Source organism: Aethalodelphis obliquidens, unplaced genomic scaffold (assembly GCF_003676395.1).
Source record: "Aethalodelphis obliquidens isolate GAN/ISIS:26980383/991018 unplaced genomic scaffold, ASM367639v1 scaffold28, whole genome shotgun sequence".
Lineage (NCBI taxonomy): Eukaryota > Metazoa > Chordata > Mammalia > Artiodactyla > Delphinidae > Aethalodelphis > Aethalodelphis obliquidens.
Genome location: NW_020837972.1, coordinates 4360721 through 4379778, shown reverse-complemented (window position 1 = coordinate 4379778; position 19058 = coordinate 4360721). Strand labels below are relative to the sequence as shown.

The window sequence follows — 19058 nt, the reverse complement described above, 5'->3', positions numbered from 1 at the left end:
GCATGTCCGGAGCCTGTGCTCCGCAACGGGAGAGGCCACAACAGTGAGAGGCCCGCGTACCGCAAAAAAAAAAAAAAAACTCTTCACGAAAATTCCCATCTCAGATGGCAAAAGTTGGTTACCATCAGACACTAACATTGGTGAGTGAAGATGTGGCTGGTTCATGAATCATCATCAACATAATTCTAGAAGAAACTTGTGATTGGCTTGGAGATAACTCCACCTATTTTGGCTTTGAGTCTTGAAGTTATGCTACTTACTTTAGTTAAACATTATAAAGGGGCTAATTCAGTATATAGTCTTATCATCAGGATAAGGTGCCTTTCATGGTGCCTTTCTACAATATCCCTCTTTTCAGCTATTACACGAGCTTCAACCTGCATGTCTGATGATTTGGATGGACCTTGGGATTTTTCGAAGCTCCCCAGGAGTGCCTAATGTGCAGTCAGCAATTAGAAACATTCCACAAAGAGAGTCAAGGAAGACAACAACTGAGAGGTTCAGTCCACTCTTGACAGCAGCAGAGAAGGAAAAAACTAGGTTCCATTGGCCCTGGGCTCCTAGTAGGAGCTGGACACACGATGAGTGTATCAGGGATGCCTTATGAATTGTTGAGCACAAGAGCCATTGCCCAACTCAGAGGTCGCTGCGCCTCCCTGCCCACCATTCCTTCTTTATTTTTCTTGCTCACCTGACTCCTTTGCTCTCCTGGCCATCAGACCTCACGCTTGCTCCTGCCCTGCCGCACTAATCCCCCAGGCCCGGTACAGGAGCCACTCACCATCCTGATGGGCCGGAAGGACATGAGCCGGTCGCTGCGGTAGCTGCTGGACCACGTGTCCCATCGTGGGTACTCGCCCTTCTCCAGGATGAACATCTCCCCCCGGAAGTTGGACTGCTCAAAGGCAACCCAGCTGGACATGAGAGAGATGGGGAGGGCGGGGAGAGTCAGGAGGGGCAAAGGCAGAGAGGAGAGGAATCCTTAGCAGAAGCCCCTCCCACCACTTGCCTTCCGATCTTCCCCTTGCAAGGCAGCCCCAAGGCCGGTGGGTTTGATCCCAGGCTATGCCACTGACTGGCTGTGTGACCACAGGAAGTGCTTCACTTCTCTGAGCCTCGGTTTCCTCATCTAATACGCCTATTTTCTTGAAGTTGGTGAAGGATTAAATGAGACAATGTGTGTAATGATACGACCAAAACGTTTCCCCAGATGTAGGATTTACATATAATTTAAGTATTATAAGGACTTGGGAGAAATAACACACAAGAAGACATTTTTTAAAAAATGGATTCCAGCTAGGAGAAAGTCTTTGTTGGATACTAATGTGTCTTTAACACTTATTAATCTCTCTTTGTAGCAAAGGAAGAACAGGCCACCAGCCCAGAGCCTTGAGCAGGCTATTATACTGTGTTCATTGTATAAATTTGTTTACGGATACCTTTTACTTATAGCAGATGATATCAGCTGTCCATTTGTAAAAGTGATGCAAAGGTTCTTTTGATATATGTTTACTTGGGTCAAAAAAGGGTCATTTAAAATGAAATATATTAAATAAATAATAGTCCTGGAGGTATGGGGGTAGGGAAAAATTGATACAGGTGCTTGAATCACCTGTATTTTTGGTAAAGACCGGCCTGGCATACAGAAGACAGTAATCGGTATGAGGGCAGTGGGAGGGAAACGATAGTAATATTCACCTCTCAGATACCTATGAGAATTAAATGTGATTGCACATATGCAGGTGTTCAGTTCTCTAAAAGGACTAACTAAGCTTGATGTCAGATGGGGGCTTTCTCAGTGCGGCCTGATTGAGAATGGCAGTGAGCTTGTGTTAGAGGGGCCAGGGATTCTGGGGGAGATAAGATGAAACCCATTTCATAGATGAGAAGGCTGAGACTAAGGAGCCTCTCGAACTTTGCCCTCTATGTGTTCAGGAGTTCTGAGGGAACATGAGAGGGCTGAGGGGTCACTGACATTAGTCTTATCTCCCTGGGGGCTGCTGGGACCTTCCTCTACCCAGAAGGAGATGCGGCAGATGGAGGAGGGATGGGCTACCACCACAGACTGAAACAGAATGTGTCCCAGGAGCCTCAAGTCTTGTCTGAGGAATGCGCCAACCCACACTGGAGTGACAGAATTGAAGATGCAGACTGATTCTTCCAGAATAGAGGTGAATCTGCCTCAGTCCTCCCTAGTCTAGAGTAGAGGAGAAGAGGGAGGGAGGGAGGGAGGAAGGAAGGAAGCTAGAAGGAAGGAAGGAAGGAAGGAAGGAAGGAAGGAAGGGAGGGAGGGAGGGAGGGAGGGAGGGAGGGAGGGAGGGAGGTTAAATGGATAAGTAGATAAGTGGATGGACAGGTGGATGGACAGGTGGATAGAAGGGTAGATGGCTGGATCTATGGATGAGTGTATTGATGGATGGATGCATGATGGAGAATGGATGGATGGAGGGAGGGGTAAATAGAGGGATAAAGAAATGGGTGGAGAATGAATGGACAGATGGATGGATGGGTGGATGGGAAGGGAGCCTTGGAAGGTGGTGCCTTGTAGGAGTTAAGAACATAGACTTTGGAAACAGATGGACCTGAGTTCTAATCCCAGTTCATCATTTATTTTCTGTATGACTTTCGGCAAGTCACTTAAGCTCATTAAGCCTCCGAAAAGGAGAAGAAATGATTGCACCTACCTTGTCAGGAGGTTATGAGAGTTTAAAAGAGAAAGCATAATCAGTAATATCTTTCATGACTAAAGAAGAAGGGAAGCTGCTGGAGATCTGAGCTTATGGAAAGACAGACACTGATGTGGTCCTGCCACCCTGCCACCCTCCCCCAAAACTGTCTTATTCAGGAGTCATAATGCCCAGTGAGGACCTGTTACATGAGTGAGGAATTGTCAATATTTATTTTAGTGCCTTTTCTCATCTCCTACGGTTCATTTGAGTCTTATAAGCAAGGAGAGAGGTAGGGCAGAAATCTGAATTCCCAGATATGGAAACTGAGGCTCAGAGGGGCTAAGTCACTGGTCTAAAGTCACATGATGGTGTCAGGTGTCAGTTGAGGCCTCCTAGGTTTCAGGCAGGCATGCCTCCCCTCCCCATCTATGTGAGGGCACACCTCTCCTCCCCTCCCCCTGCCCACCTCATCCCCTCATTTTTTTTTTTTCCACCTCTGTTTTTCCCATGACTCTGCTGGTCCTGACACAGAGCCAGGGCCCTGGAACACAGGATCTTTTCTCTCCCATCAGGTGCAGTCCCAGAGCACACACCAAAGACCAGCCGCATCTTTGCTTGAGGAGAGATGCTCTGGGTTTGAGTCACAGACAATGAAAAAAGCCTGCAAACCCAAACTGGCCACATCCGGCAGCTTCTGCCCCCAGCTGGGCAGTCTGAGGGTGGGGCTGAGGTTACCAGCCTACCCTGGCCCAGGGTGACTTGGCTAAACTCACAGGGCAACAGGGTGGGTAAATAATCCTCTGCCACCTGCCATGTTTGGGCACCGCCAAAGTGCCAGGCCCATGCTGCGTTATCACCTGCAGACCTTAGAATAATCCAGTGGAGGGTAGTGAGGACCATTACTCTGCCCATTTCAGAGATGAGGAAACTGAGGCTTGGACGCTGAACAAGGCAAACAGGGGAGCTGGGACTCAAACCCAGACCTGCCTGACCTCAAAGCTTATCTCTGCCCTTTGTATGCTGGGTGTACCGGCTGATCACACTCCTTGAGGGCTTTTTTGCTGGAGAGACAAGAGGCAAGGGGGCCCTGTGGGTCTCATCCGGGGGCTGGCCCTGCACCCTGAGCTTAGTGCACAGGGGCTGAAGTTGGTGCAGCCACTATGTCCAAGGGACAATGATTCTTGTATTATATGGGGGTCACTAAGGCCCAGAGAAGCCCAGAGAGTGAGGGGCAGGCTGTGGAGCATGGTGACTAAAGCGCTAGAGATGAAACTGATCAACCTGAGTTGAACCCAGGGTCTACCACTTACCACTAGGTGACTTTGGCCAAGGGACTTAACCTCTCTGAGCCTCGGTTTCCTCATCTGTCAAATGGGAATAAGAATCGCCCCTACCTCATACAGCACTGTAGGATCATCTAGGTAAAGCCCTCAGTCAGTGCCTGGCACGAATGGGTACTCAACAGATGCTTAGTATTACCTTTAAGGCTGCTTGATGCCCAGAAGAGGGGACAGCTAATGGACACCTGGCTCTTTGGCCTCCTCCTGCTATCAATGATGGGCAGGGTTCCTTCTATAGCAGAAAAAACATCTCTCTAGAGCCTGGAATCATGACTTACTGTCAGTGTGACCTTATGTTAATCAAATCACCTCTCAGAGTCTCGGTTTCCTCACCTGTAAAATGGGAAGGAGAATCATACCTCTCTTTCCTCCCTCTTGGGTTTGAAAGAAGTACTGGAAATAATATACAGTTGGCCCCAGTACCCATGCATCCAACATCTGCGGATACGGAGGTTCGGCTGTACTATGGGGACTTGAGCATCCGAGGATTTTGGTATCCACTGCGTATCCTGGAACCAATCCACCTCGGATACTGAAGGATGACTGTATGTGTCTCTAATAGCATGGTGATAGGCATGGAGTGGAGCGGGTGGCCAGTAAATGGCAGCTACGGTCGTTTTCTTATTACTTTACTAGGGCTGTGGGAGTGCCCTTCCACTGCCCAACACTCACGGTCCTGAGACGACAATGAGGCTGCGCACTCGGTCGAAGCCGCGGTCTCCCAGGTTCAAGCACTCCCCGGAGAATTCCACCCGCCGGCCCTGGAAGTTCTCCTGCTCAAAGACCACCAGCTGCAGGAGAGAAGCCCCCATGTCAAGGGGGCAGAGTGAGCAGGGAGAGGCTCCAGGTCAAATATGCATTAAGTACCTATGTAAATAAGAGCAGGCTGTGCCCAGATCACATGAGAGCTTGCCATGAGCCAAGATCTGTGAACTTAATATCAGTACCATCTTTAGGAACTGATGGATCTTCCTTCCAGGCCATTATCTGTGCTCTTTCTCCTGTCTGGGATGCCTTCTTCGTCACATATCCCCATCCTGGAGCTCATGTCCCCTGTCCTGTCCTAGGCTCAGATGTCACCTCCTCCAGGAAGCCCTCCCTGATACCCTCTCCCTGGGTGAGCTTGGTTGAGTGCCCCCCTGCACTGTGCTCATCCCATCAGCAGCACAAGTAACACACTACACAGTCACTGCTGCTTTGCTTCTGGGTATCTCTATGCACCCCTCTCCCCTTTCACTCAACCCTTCCAAAGACCAATGGGGTGGATCCATTTCTTTATCTCCAAGCCCCAGCCCCTGCCACAGAGCTGATGCTTAGGAAACATTCACCAGTCTACCCAACAAACCATAGGGGAGGCCAGAAGCAGGGGCCCCTGTGTAAACGTGGGCTAATCCCCTCCTCTCACTAAGCATCCAATTTTGGTTTTTATCTGTTTGTTGTCCCAAGTTGGGAAAACGCTGCCATTCACTTGGACCGAGGCAAGTGGATGCCTTCTCTTGAGCCTCAGTTTCCAGCTATAAAAGGGAAAGAGGTTCACATACCCTTGACCCAGCCCTTCCACTCCTACACTTATCTGCCCAAGAGAAACTCTTGCAGGTGACGTGGCTGAAAACACCTTGACCAAGCCGTTCACGACAGCAAAGCTACCAATCACCCAGGAGTGACGGTCACACTCTGAAACATCACACAGCAACCAAAACGAATCACCCACAGCAATGCACAACAGTATCAGTGACTATTAGAAATCTCATAGGAAGAAAAAAGAAAAATCCAGAAAGATTACATATGGTACATTTCAGTAAGTTAAAAACAAATAAAACACACATATATACTTTTAAAGGAACAATGCATCAAAGTACATAAAAAAGCAAGCAAGCAGATGACAGACGGGGTGGGGATGGCAGTAGCCTCGCGTAGGGGAGGAAGGAGGTGGGCTCGCGGGACGGTGGGGGGCGGGTAGGCGGCTGGAGAGGTGGGAACGGAGTGGGGCGGGAACACTTTGAAGTTAGATTGAGGATGTTTACCAAGTCCTGGCTTTTCACACAAGTGGTGGGTTTGCTGGTGCGTGTTGTATTATTAAAAATTAAATTGAAATTAACCATTAAATAAGCGACTACATAAATAAAATCTGGCCAGGGGTGGACTGCATGACAGCCTGTCATGAACCAAGGGTGGTGAAATGACCCAGTTCTGTGCACCCGAGGTTGAAACCCAACCCAACCCAATCCGAAGGGACCGGATGCCTCGCTTTCCAGGAGCCCTTTCAGCTTGACCGACCACTTGGAACACTTTTCAAGAGGGTCTGAGGCCGGCCTTCTGCCCTGGAGGACCTCCTGGGACAGCCGTTTCCTGCTGCTAAGCCAGCCCGCTTTCTCTCCTTCTCCATCTGTTTCTTGCATGCGACAAACTGTAAGCAGGTGCAAGCCGGTTGCGCAGACTGGCGGGGAGGGGAGCGGAGGAGGGGGAGGAAGAGGGAGGGGAGGGGTAAGGGGAGGAGGGAGAGGAAGCGCGGGGTGGAGCCCAGCCACCCCGCCCCCAGGTCCTCACCTTGTAGCTCCCGGGAGGCAGGTCCCCTTTGGCAGCGGGCACCCGCTGGGCTGGGGCCTGGGCGGGGCCGGAGCCCGGGGCTGAGCCCTTCCCATCAGTCCCTGGGTTCACCGCAGCTGTTGCCGAGGCCTTGGCCGCTGGCTGAGACATGGTTCCCAGCTGCAAAAGTCTGTAAAGAACCCTTCGGCCTGGGTTCAGTCAGGGGTGGCGCCCCCAAGCTGCCTCCCTGGCTCTCATCCCCCATCACCCTGTGTGCTCAGGCTTCTCTGAATTCATCTAGTCTTTCTCCTTCTAAAACAGAAGCCTGAATTGTTTTCTGTCCCCATCTCCCTTTGCCGTCAAGGATTTCCTGTCTGGGGACCACTCATCCCTGTTATGCTTTTCTCCAGGCCTCAGACCCTGCCGGTACCTCCACCAAGCCGTGTCCTCGCTGTCCCCCTGCTGTGTCCTTCCTCTGCCCCCCCGGAGTCACTTATCATGCTTCTCACCACTTATCATGCTTCTTGGCTTGGACAACCTCAACTTGCCTCAGCAGATTCATAACAAGAAGTCCCGTTTGGGAAAGCCTAAGGGAGGCCAGGCTCTGTTACAGTCATGAATGAACACATCTGTCCCTCACTGTAACCTCTTATCTCCTCTGAGCAATCTGAGGCGGGTGGGGGTGGTGGGATGACCTGCCCAAGGCCACATAGCTACTAAGTGGTAGGACTCCAATTTCAGGGCAAGCACCCAGCAACTGGGCTTTGCCATTTACTTATCCGGATTGATTCACCCTTCCATCCCCCGCACCTGGCTCAGCGCCTGGCTCACAGTAGATGCTCAATTAACATCTGTTCAGAGATTGCATGAATGCATGTTCCTCTCTCTTTTCCCAGTCAAACTGCTGCCTCTGGTACTGCCTGGGAACGGGTGTGTGGGTGCAGACACAGGCCTGGGACTGGGGCGTAAAGGAGGCTCCAGGAGGACGTGTTTGGCCCATGGCAGGGTTCTAAAAGGAGGCTGTGGCTGTGTAGGCGTTGGGTGGAGAGGACTTTGGTCAATTCCAGTGGTTCCTCATTACTTTGGGGTCATGGATGCCTTTGAGTGTTTGAAGAACGCCTTGTCCTTGTCCCCAGGGAAAAAAATGCCCCCTTTAATTTTGGAGACAATTTCCAGGGGGCTCCAGGACCCCCTGAGGGCGCAGATCATCAAGACCCTCTGGCAGTGGATTCCTGAACACTTTCTGTAAGAAAGAGCTGGTTGGGGCAAGCAGATCCCTCCCTGCGTCTCCCCCTGAGAAAGACTGCGGTGACTCTGGGGTGCTCTGCCCACGATGGGCAAGGCCACACATCTGGGCCACATCCGTGGCTTCCAGGCGCTTGCTTACCCCCACCCTGACCCCGGCCAAGTCAGTCTATGAATCAACATTCCCCTCGTATGGTAGCTGGGTTCCTTGCTTTCTGGACATGTGCTCATCCCTTCAATAGTCTCTCTCTCCTCTCCCCCCCCACCCCCGCCTCCTCCCTTTCCCCTCCCCCTCCCTCTTGCTGCCTTCCTGTTTATTTCTGTTTTTACTTCTCTCTCTGCCTATGCTTCTGTCTTTCTGTTTCTCTCCCCAGTATCTTGCTCTCTTTATACCTCTGCATCTCTCTCTCTATCTGTTCTTTGTCTTTCTTCTCTTTCTTTTCCTCCCTCCCTCTCCTCCTCTCTCTGCCTGTCTCTATTTTTATCTTTTCTCTCTCTCTTTCTCTCTCTCTCTGCCTTTCTCCTGATTACCCCATCTCCCTGACTCTTTTCTGTCCCTGATCTCTCTGCCTCCCCCTCTCTCTGCCTCTGTTCTGTCCCCTCCCCTCCCCTGGGGCTTTTAGCTGCGGTGGGTCCCCTCTTACCTGGGGCCCTGCTACTTCCTGCTGGAGGGCAGGCAGGAGGGCAGGCTGGTGCAGTGGGTGACAAGGGGCCGACCCCCCATTTTATAGTCTGGCAGACACCAGACCCTGTGGTCTGTGGCACAAAGGGGGAGCTGGCTCAGCAGGCCCCAGGCAGAGAGTCAGGGGCCTCAGAGGCCTGACCCTGTCGGGTTCCTGCAAAGGGCAGCACTTCCCATTGTGAGCCCGGCAGGCACAGCAGAAACCCTGGCCAGTAGCCACATCGCTTCGCCTCTGCCCAGCCCCTGCCCAGGGGCCGCTCTCACAAACCCCAGCCGGGGCTGGGCCCACAGGGTCCCCGCTGGCTGCCAATCCCGGGGCAGGGAAAAGGGGAGCCCCCAGAAGGTAGGGGACCTGGGTTTGAGTCCAGGCTCAGCCACTCTGCACTGTGTGGCATTTGGCAAGTCTCTATCCCTCAGGGCCTCCGTGTCTGCAGTTATCAGTGGCGCAGGTGTCCCTGTGGGGTGCTGCACAGGAAAGAAGGGGCCATGAGTAGCGCTAAACGCATCACCGCTGCCTCTGGTCAGGTCCCAGGACAACCCACCTTATTTGGCACTTTCATTGTACCCATTTGGCAGATGAGCAAAACTAGGGTCCAGAGAGGTCAGAGTCGGGAACTGGCCAGGGTAAGGGGGAGCTAGGGAAACCAGGTTGCGAGGGAGACAGATTGGGAGAAGTGGAGAGCGACAGAGAAAGAGAGATGATGGAGATGGACCTACAGAGGGGCAGGTGGACGGTGATGGGGAGAGAGACAGACAGAGAGAGACGGACGTCAGCTTGAGGCCCGGGTAGAACAATGGAGTTCAACAAGGTCACACAGGGCGAACTCATAGTAGAGCCAGGGCTGGAGGGACCCAGGGGCGCTGCTGGGCCAGACCAGCCTGCAGTCTGACTCCCCGGCCCCAGGTGGGGGGGGGGGGCGGGGAGAGGGGATTCTGCATAGGTTTTTGCTTCTTCTATGGGGGTCCAGGAGCCCAGATTCCCCGCGGAGCCCAGCTGCGCCTGGAGGTCACCGTGGCCTGGGGCCAGCTCTGCCTTGTGCCCTTCCACCCCCGCCTCACTTCCTGGCCTCCCCCTCAGCCTTTCATCCTGGGCCAAGGCCTGGGAGGGGGCCAGCGACCGCAGGATGGGGCAGCCACTGTAATGGGGGCTAAGATGCCTGTGGTAGGGGCCACCCACAGGTCTGGGTTTCAGGGTCAAGATGTCTGGGGCAGTTCCATGATCCCTGTGGTAATGGGCTGCCAGCCAACCAGCGAGGGCAGAGGTAGGGGGTGCACGGCCCCATGCTGGATGGCTCCACTGGGAGCATCTGACTGACGTGGCTCCTATAATCCTCATTATGATGGTGGGGACTCTGAGATCAATCCTCCTTGCAGACGAGGAAACCGAGGCAAGTCCCTTTCTCCTCTCTCAGCCTGTTTCCTCATCTGTAAAATGGAATTAGGACTCACATCTTTTTTTTTTTAAGTTTTTTTTTTTTGATGTGGACCATTTTTTTAAAAGTCTTTATTGAATTTGTTACAATATTGCTTCTGTTTTATTTATTTATTTTGGTTTTTGGCCACGAGGCATGTGGGATCTTAGTTCCCCAATCAGGGATCGAACCCACACCCCCTGCATTGGAAGGCAAAGTCTGAACCTCGGGACCACCAGGGAAGTCCCAGCCACATCCTTTTAACTCCTGAACCCAAGCTCTTAAAAACGACGCCCTCCTGTATTTAAGGGTAATCATGTTCCCCAGCTTTAGTGAAATATAAATGACACACAACATAGTGTAAGTGTAAGGTGTGCCACATGTTGATCTGATACATTTGCAAATTGCAAAATGATTGCTACCTCCATCCCATCACATAGTTACTATTTACTTTGTTGTTGGGAAACATGTAAGATCTGCTCTCTAAGCAACATTCAAGTATACGATACGTATTAGCTGTAATCACCATGTTGTACATTAGGTCCCCAAACTTGTTATTCTTATAACTGGAAGTTTATACCCTTTGAGCACCATCTCCCCGTTTCCCCCACCTCCCAGCCCCTGGCAGCCACCATTTTACTCTCCACTTCTCTGATTTTGTCTTTTTAAGATGCCATATGTAAGTGAAATCATAGAGTATTTGTCTTTCTCTGTCTGATTTATTTCACTTAGCACAATGCCCTCAAGGCCTATCCATGCTGTCGCAAATGGCAAGATTTCCTTCTTTTTCAAGGCTGAATAATATCCCATTATATCTATATACCACCTCTTCTTTATCCACTCATCCATTGATGGATAATTAGGTTATTTTCACTTCTTGACTACTGTGAATAATGCTGTAACAAACATGGGAGTGCAGATGTGTCCATAGTAATTTTTTTTTATTAGCAATGATGATGACAATGATGATGGAGACACATGACGAATGTTATGTCCCAGGCGAAGTTCCGGAACAGCAAGTGCTGTTCATGTGTAATTCACACTTACCCTCACAATACCCCTATCTCTTAGGTTAAACCCAATTGACTTTGTTATACCCATTTTACATATGAGGAAACTGAGGCTCAGAGAGATTAAGTAACATACTCAAGGTTACCGAGCCAACAAGAGTGGGACACAACCCTGAGCAGTCTGGCTACAGAGCCTACATTCTTAGCCTTTAATCTTCATGGCAAACTAATATTAAAGTTATGCTTTTTTTTTTTTTTTTTGCGGTATGCAGGCCTCCTACTGTTGTGGCCTCTCCCATTGCAGAGCACAGGCTCCGGACGCGCAGGTTCAGCGGCCATGGCTCACTCTGCGGCATGTGGGATCTTCCCGGACCGGGCCACGAACCCGTGTCCCCTGCATTGGCAGGCGGACTCTCAACCACTGCGCCACCAGGGAAGCCCTAAAGTTATGCGTTTGATAGGGCTACCTTTAACCCTCTCAGGAGGGAACTAATATTGCCATTTTAGATGCCATGAGCTGACCTAGGACATCCTCCAGGTCACCCAGAGCGATCTGGTTTCCAGCCATGCTCTTTCCCATGCTGTGAAAGCCCCCTCTTAGGCCAACTCAGAGGGTGGGAGTGTGGGGAGAGGGCGCACAAAGCGAATTCTACAAACCCTGGATATTCAGCAGGTGTGGTACAGTTTGCAAAGCATGTTCACACCCACCAGCTCCTTCATTCTGCCCACAGAGCCCTCTGGACTCCTCTCTGAGCTTTGTGGGCCCTGGAGGCCCTGGCCCAGCCACCTTTCCTGCCTGTGTCCCTCTGCTCTCCTTCAGGGTCCCTGAACTCCAGCACCATCAGGCCACCAGCCCCATATTCCTACCTCTACAGCTTTGCCCAGCAAAAGCATTTCCTTCCATCTCACTTTGTACAAATCCTCCTCACCCTTCAGAGCCTAGTTTCAATGCCACCTCCACCATGAAGCCTACCCTGATTGCTCCCACTGGAAGAGGAAGGGACCTGGGAGGGGGAAACGTATAGGCATTTGTTGAATGTCTGTTCCAGGCATGTTACATAATCTCACACCAGTCCTGTGATATAGTTTATTCTTGTCCCATTTTCCAGGAAGAAATAGGGGAAACGACCTGCCCCAGGTCACACAGCTAGGAAGGACGAGGTTTTTAGACTCTGTGTCTACCGCTTGTTATCCTTCTCCAGTCAGGAGTCCCATGGAGCTGATTAAGGCGGACCTTCCTCCTCTTGCCTTCTTCATGGGTAATCCCTGAGTGGGAGCAACCTGACCTTTCCCTCCCAGCCGAAGCCAATGCTGCTGACACCTCTCTATTGGAGTTCCAGCCAGGGCTGGCTTTTGTTCCCGTTGCTCGCTTGCTGAGTCAGGGCTCTGTCCCCCAGGGGCCCTCTCTCCTCCCTGCCTATAAGAGCCTGACCTCCGCTGGTGCCAGGTCTGGCATGTTCTCTGGGTCCATCTCGGTAAGTCCCAGGCTCGGAGAAGGAGTGGGATCTGAGCTCTGGGTGAGCATCCTGGGAGGGAGGGGAGCCCAGGTCCCCAATCCTGGGGACATCACTGTGCCATCCTGAATGCCATCCTCATCCTAACCGAGGCATCCTAACTAGGACCCAGACATCAAGACCAGTACCTGCAACCCCCATTTAAAACCAGAATTACTCCTGCAATCCTGTTGCCTCAGCTTCCACTATTAGAGTTCCCTTTTTGGGTCAGATGCTGTCTTTGGGAGGCTATCTTAAGCTGAGCACCTTGGTTCTTGCCTGGGGTGAAACATCCGCCCACCAGCAGCTACAGAAAATTTCCCATAGTGAGCAGATAAAACAATACAGAACAGGGCTTAGAGGAATGGGACCCAGAATGGGTACATTCTGAGATAGCGGTAGGATGGAAGCAAAGCAGACGGTATTGGTCACAGATGGAAAGGGTAGGAGAGGGACAGGCCGAAGCCACACTTTGCCCCCAACCGCAGGCACATCTGGACCCCATCTGGAGCCCAATCAGCCCAAACTAGACTTCAGCCTCAAGGAGAGGAGTAGAGTCAGGGCAGAAGCGTATCACGTTCTCCTCTTGTGTAGGAAACAAGCAACATGTCTCTGCAGTGCACCAAGTCAGCGGGACACTGGAAGGTAGGAAGAGGCATGGGAAGGGGGCGATGTCTGGGAAGTGGGAGGGCACAGGTCGAACCCAGATCCTGGGGACCACCACCCCCACCTTCATTGAATCCCCACCTCACCCCTGGCGGGCGGTAATGAGGGCCCATTTCACAGAGGATGCAGTCAAGGCCCCAAGAGGGAGAGGGTCTTGCCCAAGTTCACACACTGGGGTCTTGATTTGAACTTGTGTCTTACAGTCCCAAATTCAACCGTCTCTCTGGCAGAGATGGCAAACTGGTGATGGCACATAGTCTCTGGGCATGATTTCTTTGACTTCCTCTGTGTTAAAAAAGAGAAGAAAAAAAAAACCCAACCTTTGAGTTTGTCATCAGCCTTTGAAAACATGGAAGGTCCACAGAAAAGTCCAGATATAGGGGTTGTCTTGGGAAATTTAACAGTTGGTTGCATTATCATGTGGCAACAGTAGGTGGCGCTGAGCAGATGCCACCCACTTCCACAGGGCCTATGCTCCTGGGTCCTCAGCCCTCACGCTCCTTTCCTGGCCCCTAGAGGCATGTGAGTTTGCAATCCCTGCTTTACCTGATCTGCCCCACCCTGAGTCCTGGGGTGAAGCCCTAACCGCTCGCGGGACTCTGATGCGCATCTCCACCTTTTCTCTCCGGCATAGATCGTGGTGTGGGATGAGGAGGGCTTCCAAGGCCGGCGGCATGAGTTCACAGCTGAGTGCCCCAGTGTGCTGGAGCTTGGTTTTGAGACTGTGCGATCTTTGAAAGTGCTGAGTGGAGCGTGAGTCCAGGGGGATTGGAATCGGGGTGGGGGAGACAGGAAGTGATCTAGAGAGGGGTGCTGGGACTTTTAGATGTTCTAGGTGTTATCTTCCCAGGCTCTAACTGTACCAGTGTGCCTTCCTTGGGTCTGAGATGCTGGGGAGTGTGCAGGATGGCAGTGTAAGGTCGTGCAGGTTGTGCACTGCTCAAATGTAAGGGGCACCATTCACACAGAGCCTTCCCACTGGATGAGGCAGCCCTGCGGGGGCAGACCTTTAAAACCCAGTGTTGCATCTGAAATGTCCCTCTTAGGCACAAATCAAAAGCCAATATCACTCACCAAAAGTAGAAGGTAACTATAACTAAATATAGTAAAAAAAATAAATAAATAATACTAGCATTCTGTAATTGAACAATGTTGCCTGACTGAGGCTCTGAGCATGAGATATGTTTTGTTAAGAGAGAGAGAGAGAGAGTCATGAGATGGCCAAGGCTTAAGTCAGCATGTGGTCAAGCCTCATCTACATGGCCTAGAGGGACACGTGCAAGAGTGCCAGCTACCTGCACGGAGCCGGTCCCCTACCTACAGTATGCACAGCGAGGCAGTGGGCTACTAGGTCTAGATTGGACGCCTCCATGTCAACAGGCTGGATGTTTGGGGCCGGGTAGTTCTGTGCTGGGGGCTGTCCTGTGCCTTGGAGGACGTTTAGCAGCATCCTTGGCCTCTACTCACTAAACGCCAGCGGCAAAACCCTCTGCTCCCTCCTCCCGGCACGAGGACCAAAAATGCCTGCAGACATTGTTACATGCCTCCTTGGGGGACAGAGTCACCCCTGCGTGACCACCACTGGTCTAGAACTCAGGGTGGGGGGCCTCTTAACCTCTTGCACTCTCTACCCTCTGTCCGCAGGTGGGTGGGTTTTGAGCACGCCGGTTTCCAAGGGCAGCAGTATGTGCTGGAGCGGGGTGAGTACCCGTCCTGGGATGCCTGGAGTGGCAACACGTCCTACCCCGCCGAGAGGCTCACCTCCTTCCGGCCCGTGGCCTGCGCTGTGAGTCCTGCCACTGCCTGAGCCTGGGGTGGCCTGAGCCCCTCCAGTGGGGGTTTGGGAACCAGATGTCCCAGAGTTCAAATTCTCATGTCACTGCTTCAAGTTGTGTGAGGTGGCAGTCCCTCCCCTGGGCCTCAGTCTCTTCATCTTGAAATGGGGCCATAGTACCTATGTTGTGGGGTAAAAGGATGTACGTATAGCATCTGGACAGAGCCCTCCACAAAAGTTCTGCCCATTGCAACTTTGGTTATAATATGAGCTCCTCCGTGTTCTGTGTCCTTCTTTTCATGACTGAGGGACAGTGGGGAGTCTGGGTGCCAGAGGTGGCAGGGCAAGTGAGGAAGAAGCGTTCTCTTTCTTGTTCCTAATTCATTATCAGTGTTCTTGATTTTATATTTTTGCTACTGTTTACAGAGTATGGGTGGAGGTGGGCATTATTACTCCCATCTTACAGATGAAAAAACTGAGGCTTGGAAAGGTGTACTTTTTTTTCCTTCAAAAACAACTTTTATGGATTTTAAACCACACGGCACACATTTATCACTTAAGGTTCAGGGGAAAACCTGATATGGCCGAATAAGAAAATAAAAGTCATTTATACCCACACCTCTGAGACAAAAGCTCACTGTTATCAGTGCTGGAGATTTCCTTGGTCTTATATGCTACCCACAGATTATATCCGCAGTGTTGATATCAGTATCTATGTCTAGATCTGTATATCCATCTATATCTATATATCTATACACGCGTATCACTCAGTTATAAAAGTTGAATCATAACGAACCTAAAGTTTGGAAACCAGCTTTTCTCCCTCTGCAAGTATATCACAATCACTGTCCCAGATGATTAAATCTCACCTGTGGCATCATTTTCCATAGTGTCCTAGTATATCATTTGGTGAATGTTCATTTGTTTCACAAACGGCCCAGGCGTTGCGCCAATGCGGGGACTCGGAAGGACTCTCACAGATGCAATCCCTACCTTTACCCAGTTTACAACTTCTGGTTTCATTTCGTTCTCAAAACAATCCTGAAAAGCAGATGTGGTTAGTTTCATTTTAGAGATGCGGAAACAGGCTCAGAAATGCTGTGTGACGTGTTTTTGTTTGTTTTTTTTAAATAAATTTATTTATTTATTTTTGGTTGCGTTGGGTCTTTGTCGCTGCGCGCGGGCTTTCCCTAGTTGCGGCGAACGGGGGCTGCTCTTCGTTGCGGTGCGCGGGCTTCTCATTGCGGTGGCTTCTCTTGTAGCAGACCACGGGCTCTAGGCGCGCGGGCTTCAGTAGTTGTGGCACGCGGGCTCAGTAGTTGTGGCTCGCGGGCTCTAGAGCGCAGGCTCAGTAGTTGTGGCGCACGGGCTTAGTTGCTCCGCGGCATGTGGGATCCTCCCGGACCAGGGCTCGAACCCATGTCCCCTGAATTGGCAGGAGGATTCTTAACCACTGCACCACCAGAGAAGTCCCCATACTTTTTTTCTTTAGATGATTAAGCTTAGTCAGCTGCTAAGTGGAGAGTCAGGATTTGAACCCAGATCTCCACACCCTTCTCTTAACCATAGTGCAATATCCCAGTGTACCTGATCCTCTGTTATCGGACATTCAGGTTGTTTTTTCTCTTCCCTTCCCCCTTCCCTTCCCTCCCCTGCCCCCTCCTGTTATCAACAAGGCTTCTTTTCTCCTTGATTATCTTCTTTGTGTAAATTTCTGAAACAGGAATTTCTGGAAGGACAAGCAGTACACCTCTTGTAAGGTTTCTGGTGCCTGTTGCCTTACTGTCCTTCCAGAAAGTTTCAAGGAAGGCTGATTTTGGAGACAAGAACAGGGGTGTAGGGGCCAGCAGAGGCTCCTGGGTTTCCGACTGAGGACCTGATGCTCTGACTCTGTTCCCTGTACCTGCAGAACCACCGCGAGTCGAGGCTGACCATCTTTGAGCAAGAGAACTTCCTGGGCAAGAAAGGAGAGCTGAGTGATGACTACCCCTCCCTCCAGGCCATGGGCTGGGATGGCAATGAAGTGGGCTCCTTCCATGTCAACTCGGGGGCGTAAGTGGATGCAAGGCTCTGCTTGGCAGGGACAGAGAGGATGTTGAGAAGGATGGGGACACCTCCTGTGAAAACTATGCTGGGGACTTTGGGGATCTGATGCCCACATTCCAGAGGAAGATACTGAGGCACAGGGAGCTATCAGGCAAAATTTCTGGGATTGCAAGTAGTGGACACCCAGATCACACTGATATTGAGCTCAAAGGTTATTTATTGGCCCCTATAACTAGCTTCAGGCACAGCTGGATCCAGCTGCGACAGTAGGGATCTGTCTTTCTCCCCCTCTTGCTCTGCCTGCCTCAGCGTGGCTGTATTCTTAGGCAAGTTCCTCTCATGTGAAGATAAGATGGCAGCTTCATCCTTATATTCCAGCCAGCCCCAGTGATTCCACGAAAGGTTCCAGGAAAGGCTCTCATTGGTCCAGCTTGGGTCACAGGTTCAACTCTAAACCAATCACCATGCCCACAGGAATGGGGTGCTCTGGTTGGCTAGACCTGGTCACGTGCTTATTGCTAGAGTGAGGATTTTCCCACGTTGACTGAGGCGGGTGGATGTGACAGGGTCTGTCACCAGAAGAGGAGAGGATGGATGCCCAGGAGTAAACAAACAGATGTGGGTTAAGCAACTTGCTCCAACAGCAAGTTATCCAACAGCAGGTAGGTAACTGAATCCAGCTTCAAGCCCAGGACTCACTGACCCTTCCCACCCTTTTCACCCAGGGGATGGCTGAGGTGTGAGATCCTCGGTTATATAGGATATGAGAGTCACCTTCTGAGGTACCCCTTGGCTCCTGGCTGGCAGGGGCAAAGATGGGAGGTAGGGTTACTTTATTTTTTTAGTTTTCTCGGGAAGCACCAGAGGATCTTGTTTCAGAGTAGGATGGACCTCTTGTGATTCTTGAGTCCACTTCCCTCTTACAGAAAGGGAAAGGGAAGCTCAGAAAAGGAGACACCAATCCTTATCTAGTCCTGAACAACACAGGGGTCGATGAATTGAAAGAATAGCCTTTTCCTTGGAGGTACCCCTGAATAAGGCAGGAGGGGGAAAAAATAAGACTCCCCACTTCGTTCTCCCTCCATCTATCCCTCTGTCCTTTCCTTCCTTCCTTCCTCCCTCCCTCCCTTTCTTCATCAAATATTTATTGAGCTCCTCTGTGCTGGGTATCATGTTAGGCACTAGATAATGATGAACCAGCACACACACCCCTACACCCAGGAGCTTCCTGTTGGCAGAGGAACCTGACATTTTTACAAATCATCTGTTAATTACCTAATTACATGAGTGCTACAAAGGTTCAATAGGGGACTGTCAGACCGCCCTGATGAAGTGATGACTGAGCTGAGACCTGAAGGATAAATCCAACTTAACCAGGCAAAGAAGGGTTGGAATGGTGTTACTGGCAGAGGGAACAGCGTGATCAAAAGGACCCAGTGGTGGGGAGAGCAGGGCACATTCTGGGCAGGAATGCCAGGGAAGGAAGTCCAGGATGGCTGGCGTGTGTTTGCAGCATGGGGTCCCCTTGTCCCTGTCTTAATCACTATGCTGGTGCCTCTTCAGGGTAACAGTCTGCCTCTTCCCTTTTCCAGCTGGGTTGGCTCCCAGTTTCCTGGCTACCGAGGTTTTCAGTATGTGCTGGAGTGTGATCACCACTCAGGCGACTACAAGCATTTCCGGGAGTGGGGCTCTCATGCCCAGACCTTCCAGGTGCAGAGCATCCGAAGGATCCAGCAGTGAGCAGGGGGTCCAGCGCTGAGCAGTGAACATGTGCTTGTCTGGAACAGAGGAGCTTTGGAGGCTGTTCCATGCTCTCTCCTCTGCCTCCCCCTGTAACCCGTACGACCCCAGCACCCATGTGGGCAAGTCCATGCACAGTCAGCACGAAAAACTAAAAGTAATTAAAAAAAAAAAAGTCTAGGGTTAGCCTGTGGTTTTCAATTTTATTAATCCCTTCAAAGAACCAACTTTTAGCTTTGTTGATTCTTCTCTATCATTTGTGTTTTATTTTACTGAGCTTTGCTCTCATTCTTAACATTTCCTTTCTTCTATTTACTTTGGGTTTACTTTATTCTTCTTTTTTCCAGCTTTTAAAGGTAGACTCTTGGGTCATTAATTTTGGCCCCTCTTTTCTTTCCCCCCAATAGAGCCGTTGAGAGCTATAAATTTCCCTGCAAGTACTACATTAGCTGCTT

General features: G+C 51.0%; 2 protein-coding genes across 6 annotated transcripts in view; one reads left to right on the top strand and one right to left on the bottom strand.

The window, feature by feature from the left end:
• The window catches only part of CRYBB1 (crystallin beta B1), a 13292-nt gene extending 4676 nt beyond the window's left edge, over positions 1-8616 (bottom strand). The window contains exons 1-4 of one of the 5 annotated variants that reach the window (XM_027124416.1): positions 8425-8616; positions 6557-6744; positions 4682-4800; positions 782-914 (exon numbers count right to left, since the gene is read on the bottom strand). In XM_027124416.1, coding sequence (XP_026980217.1) covers positions 782-914; positions 4682-4800; positions 6557-6706 — 402 coding nt within the window. In that variant the 5' untranslated portion in view covers positions 6707-6744; positions 8425-8616. Of the gene's footprint in view, positions 1-781; positions 915-4681; positions 4801-6033; positions 6204-6556; positions 6985-8424 lie in introns of those variants that run through there. The other 4 variants (XM_027124418.1, XM_027124419.1, XM_027124417.1 and 1 more) reach the window with 4 other exon arrangements.
• On the top strand, positions 6329-18892 carry CRYBA4 (crystallin beta A4). Its single transcript, XM_027124421.1, has 6 exons — positions 6329-6418; positions 12972-13022; positions 13678-13796; positions 14688-14829; positions 16727-16869; positions 18456-18892. Exons 1-6 carry the CDS (start codon positions 6407-6409, stop codon positions 18601-18603), a joined length of 615 nt encoding a protein of 204 aa, XP_026980222.1. The 5' UTR covers positions 6329-6406; the 3' UTR covers positions 18604-18892.
• The last annotated feature ends 166 nt before the right edge of the window (positions 18893-19058 follow it).

What these genes read in the sequence shown, in the direction of transcription:
- CRYBA4 (XM_027124421.1), top strand. An exon ending in TTGAAAGTGCTGAGTGGAGC is followed by an intron (nt 13,797 to 14,687) that starts GTGAGTCCAGGG and finishes CTCTGTCCGCAG; the next exon opens with GTGGGTGGGTTTTGAGCACG. An exon ending in TCCGGCCCGTGGCCTGCGCT is followed by an intron (nt 14,830 to 16,726) that starts GTGAGTCCTGCC and finishes CTGTACCTGCAG; the next exon opens with AACCACCGCGAGTCGAGGCT.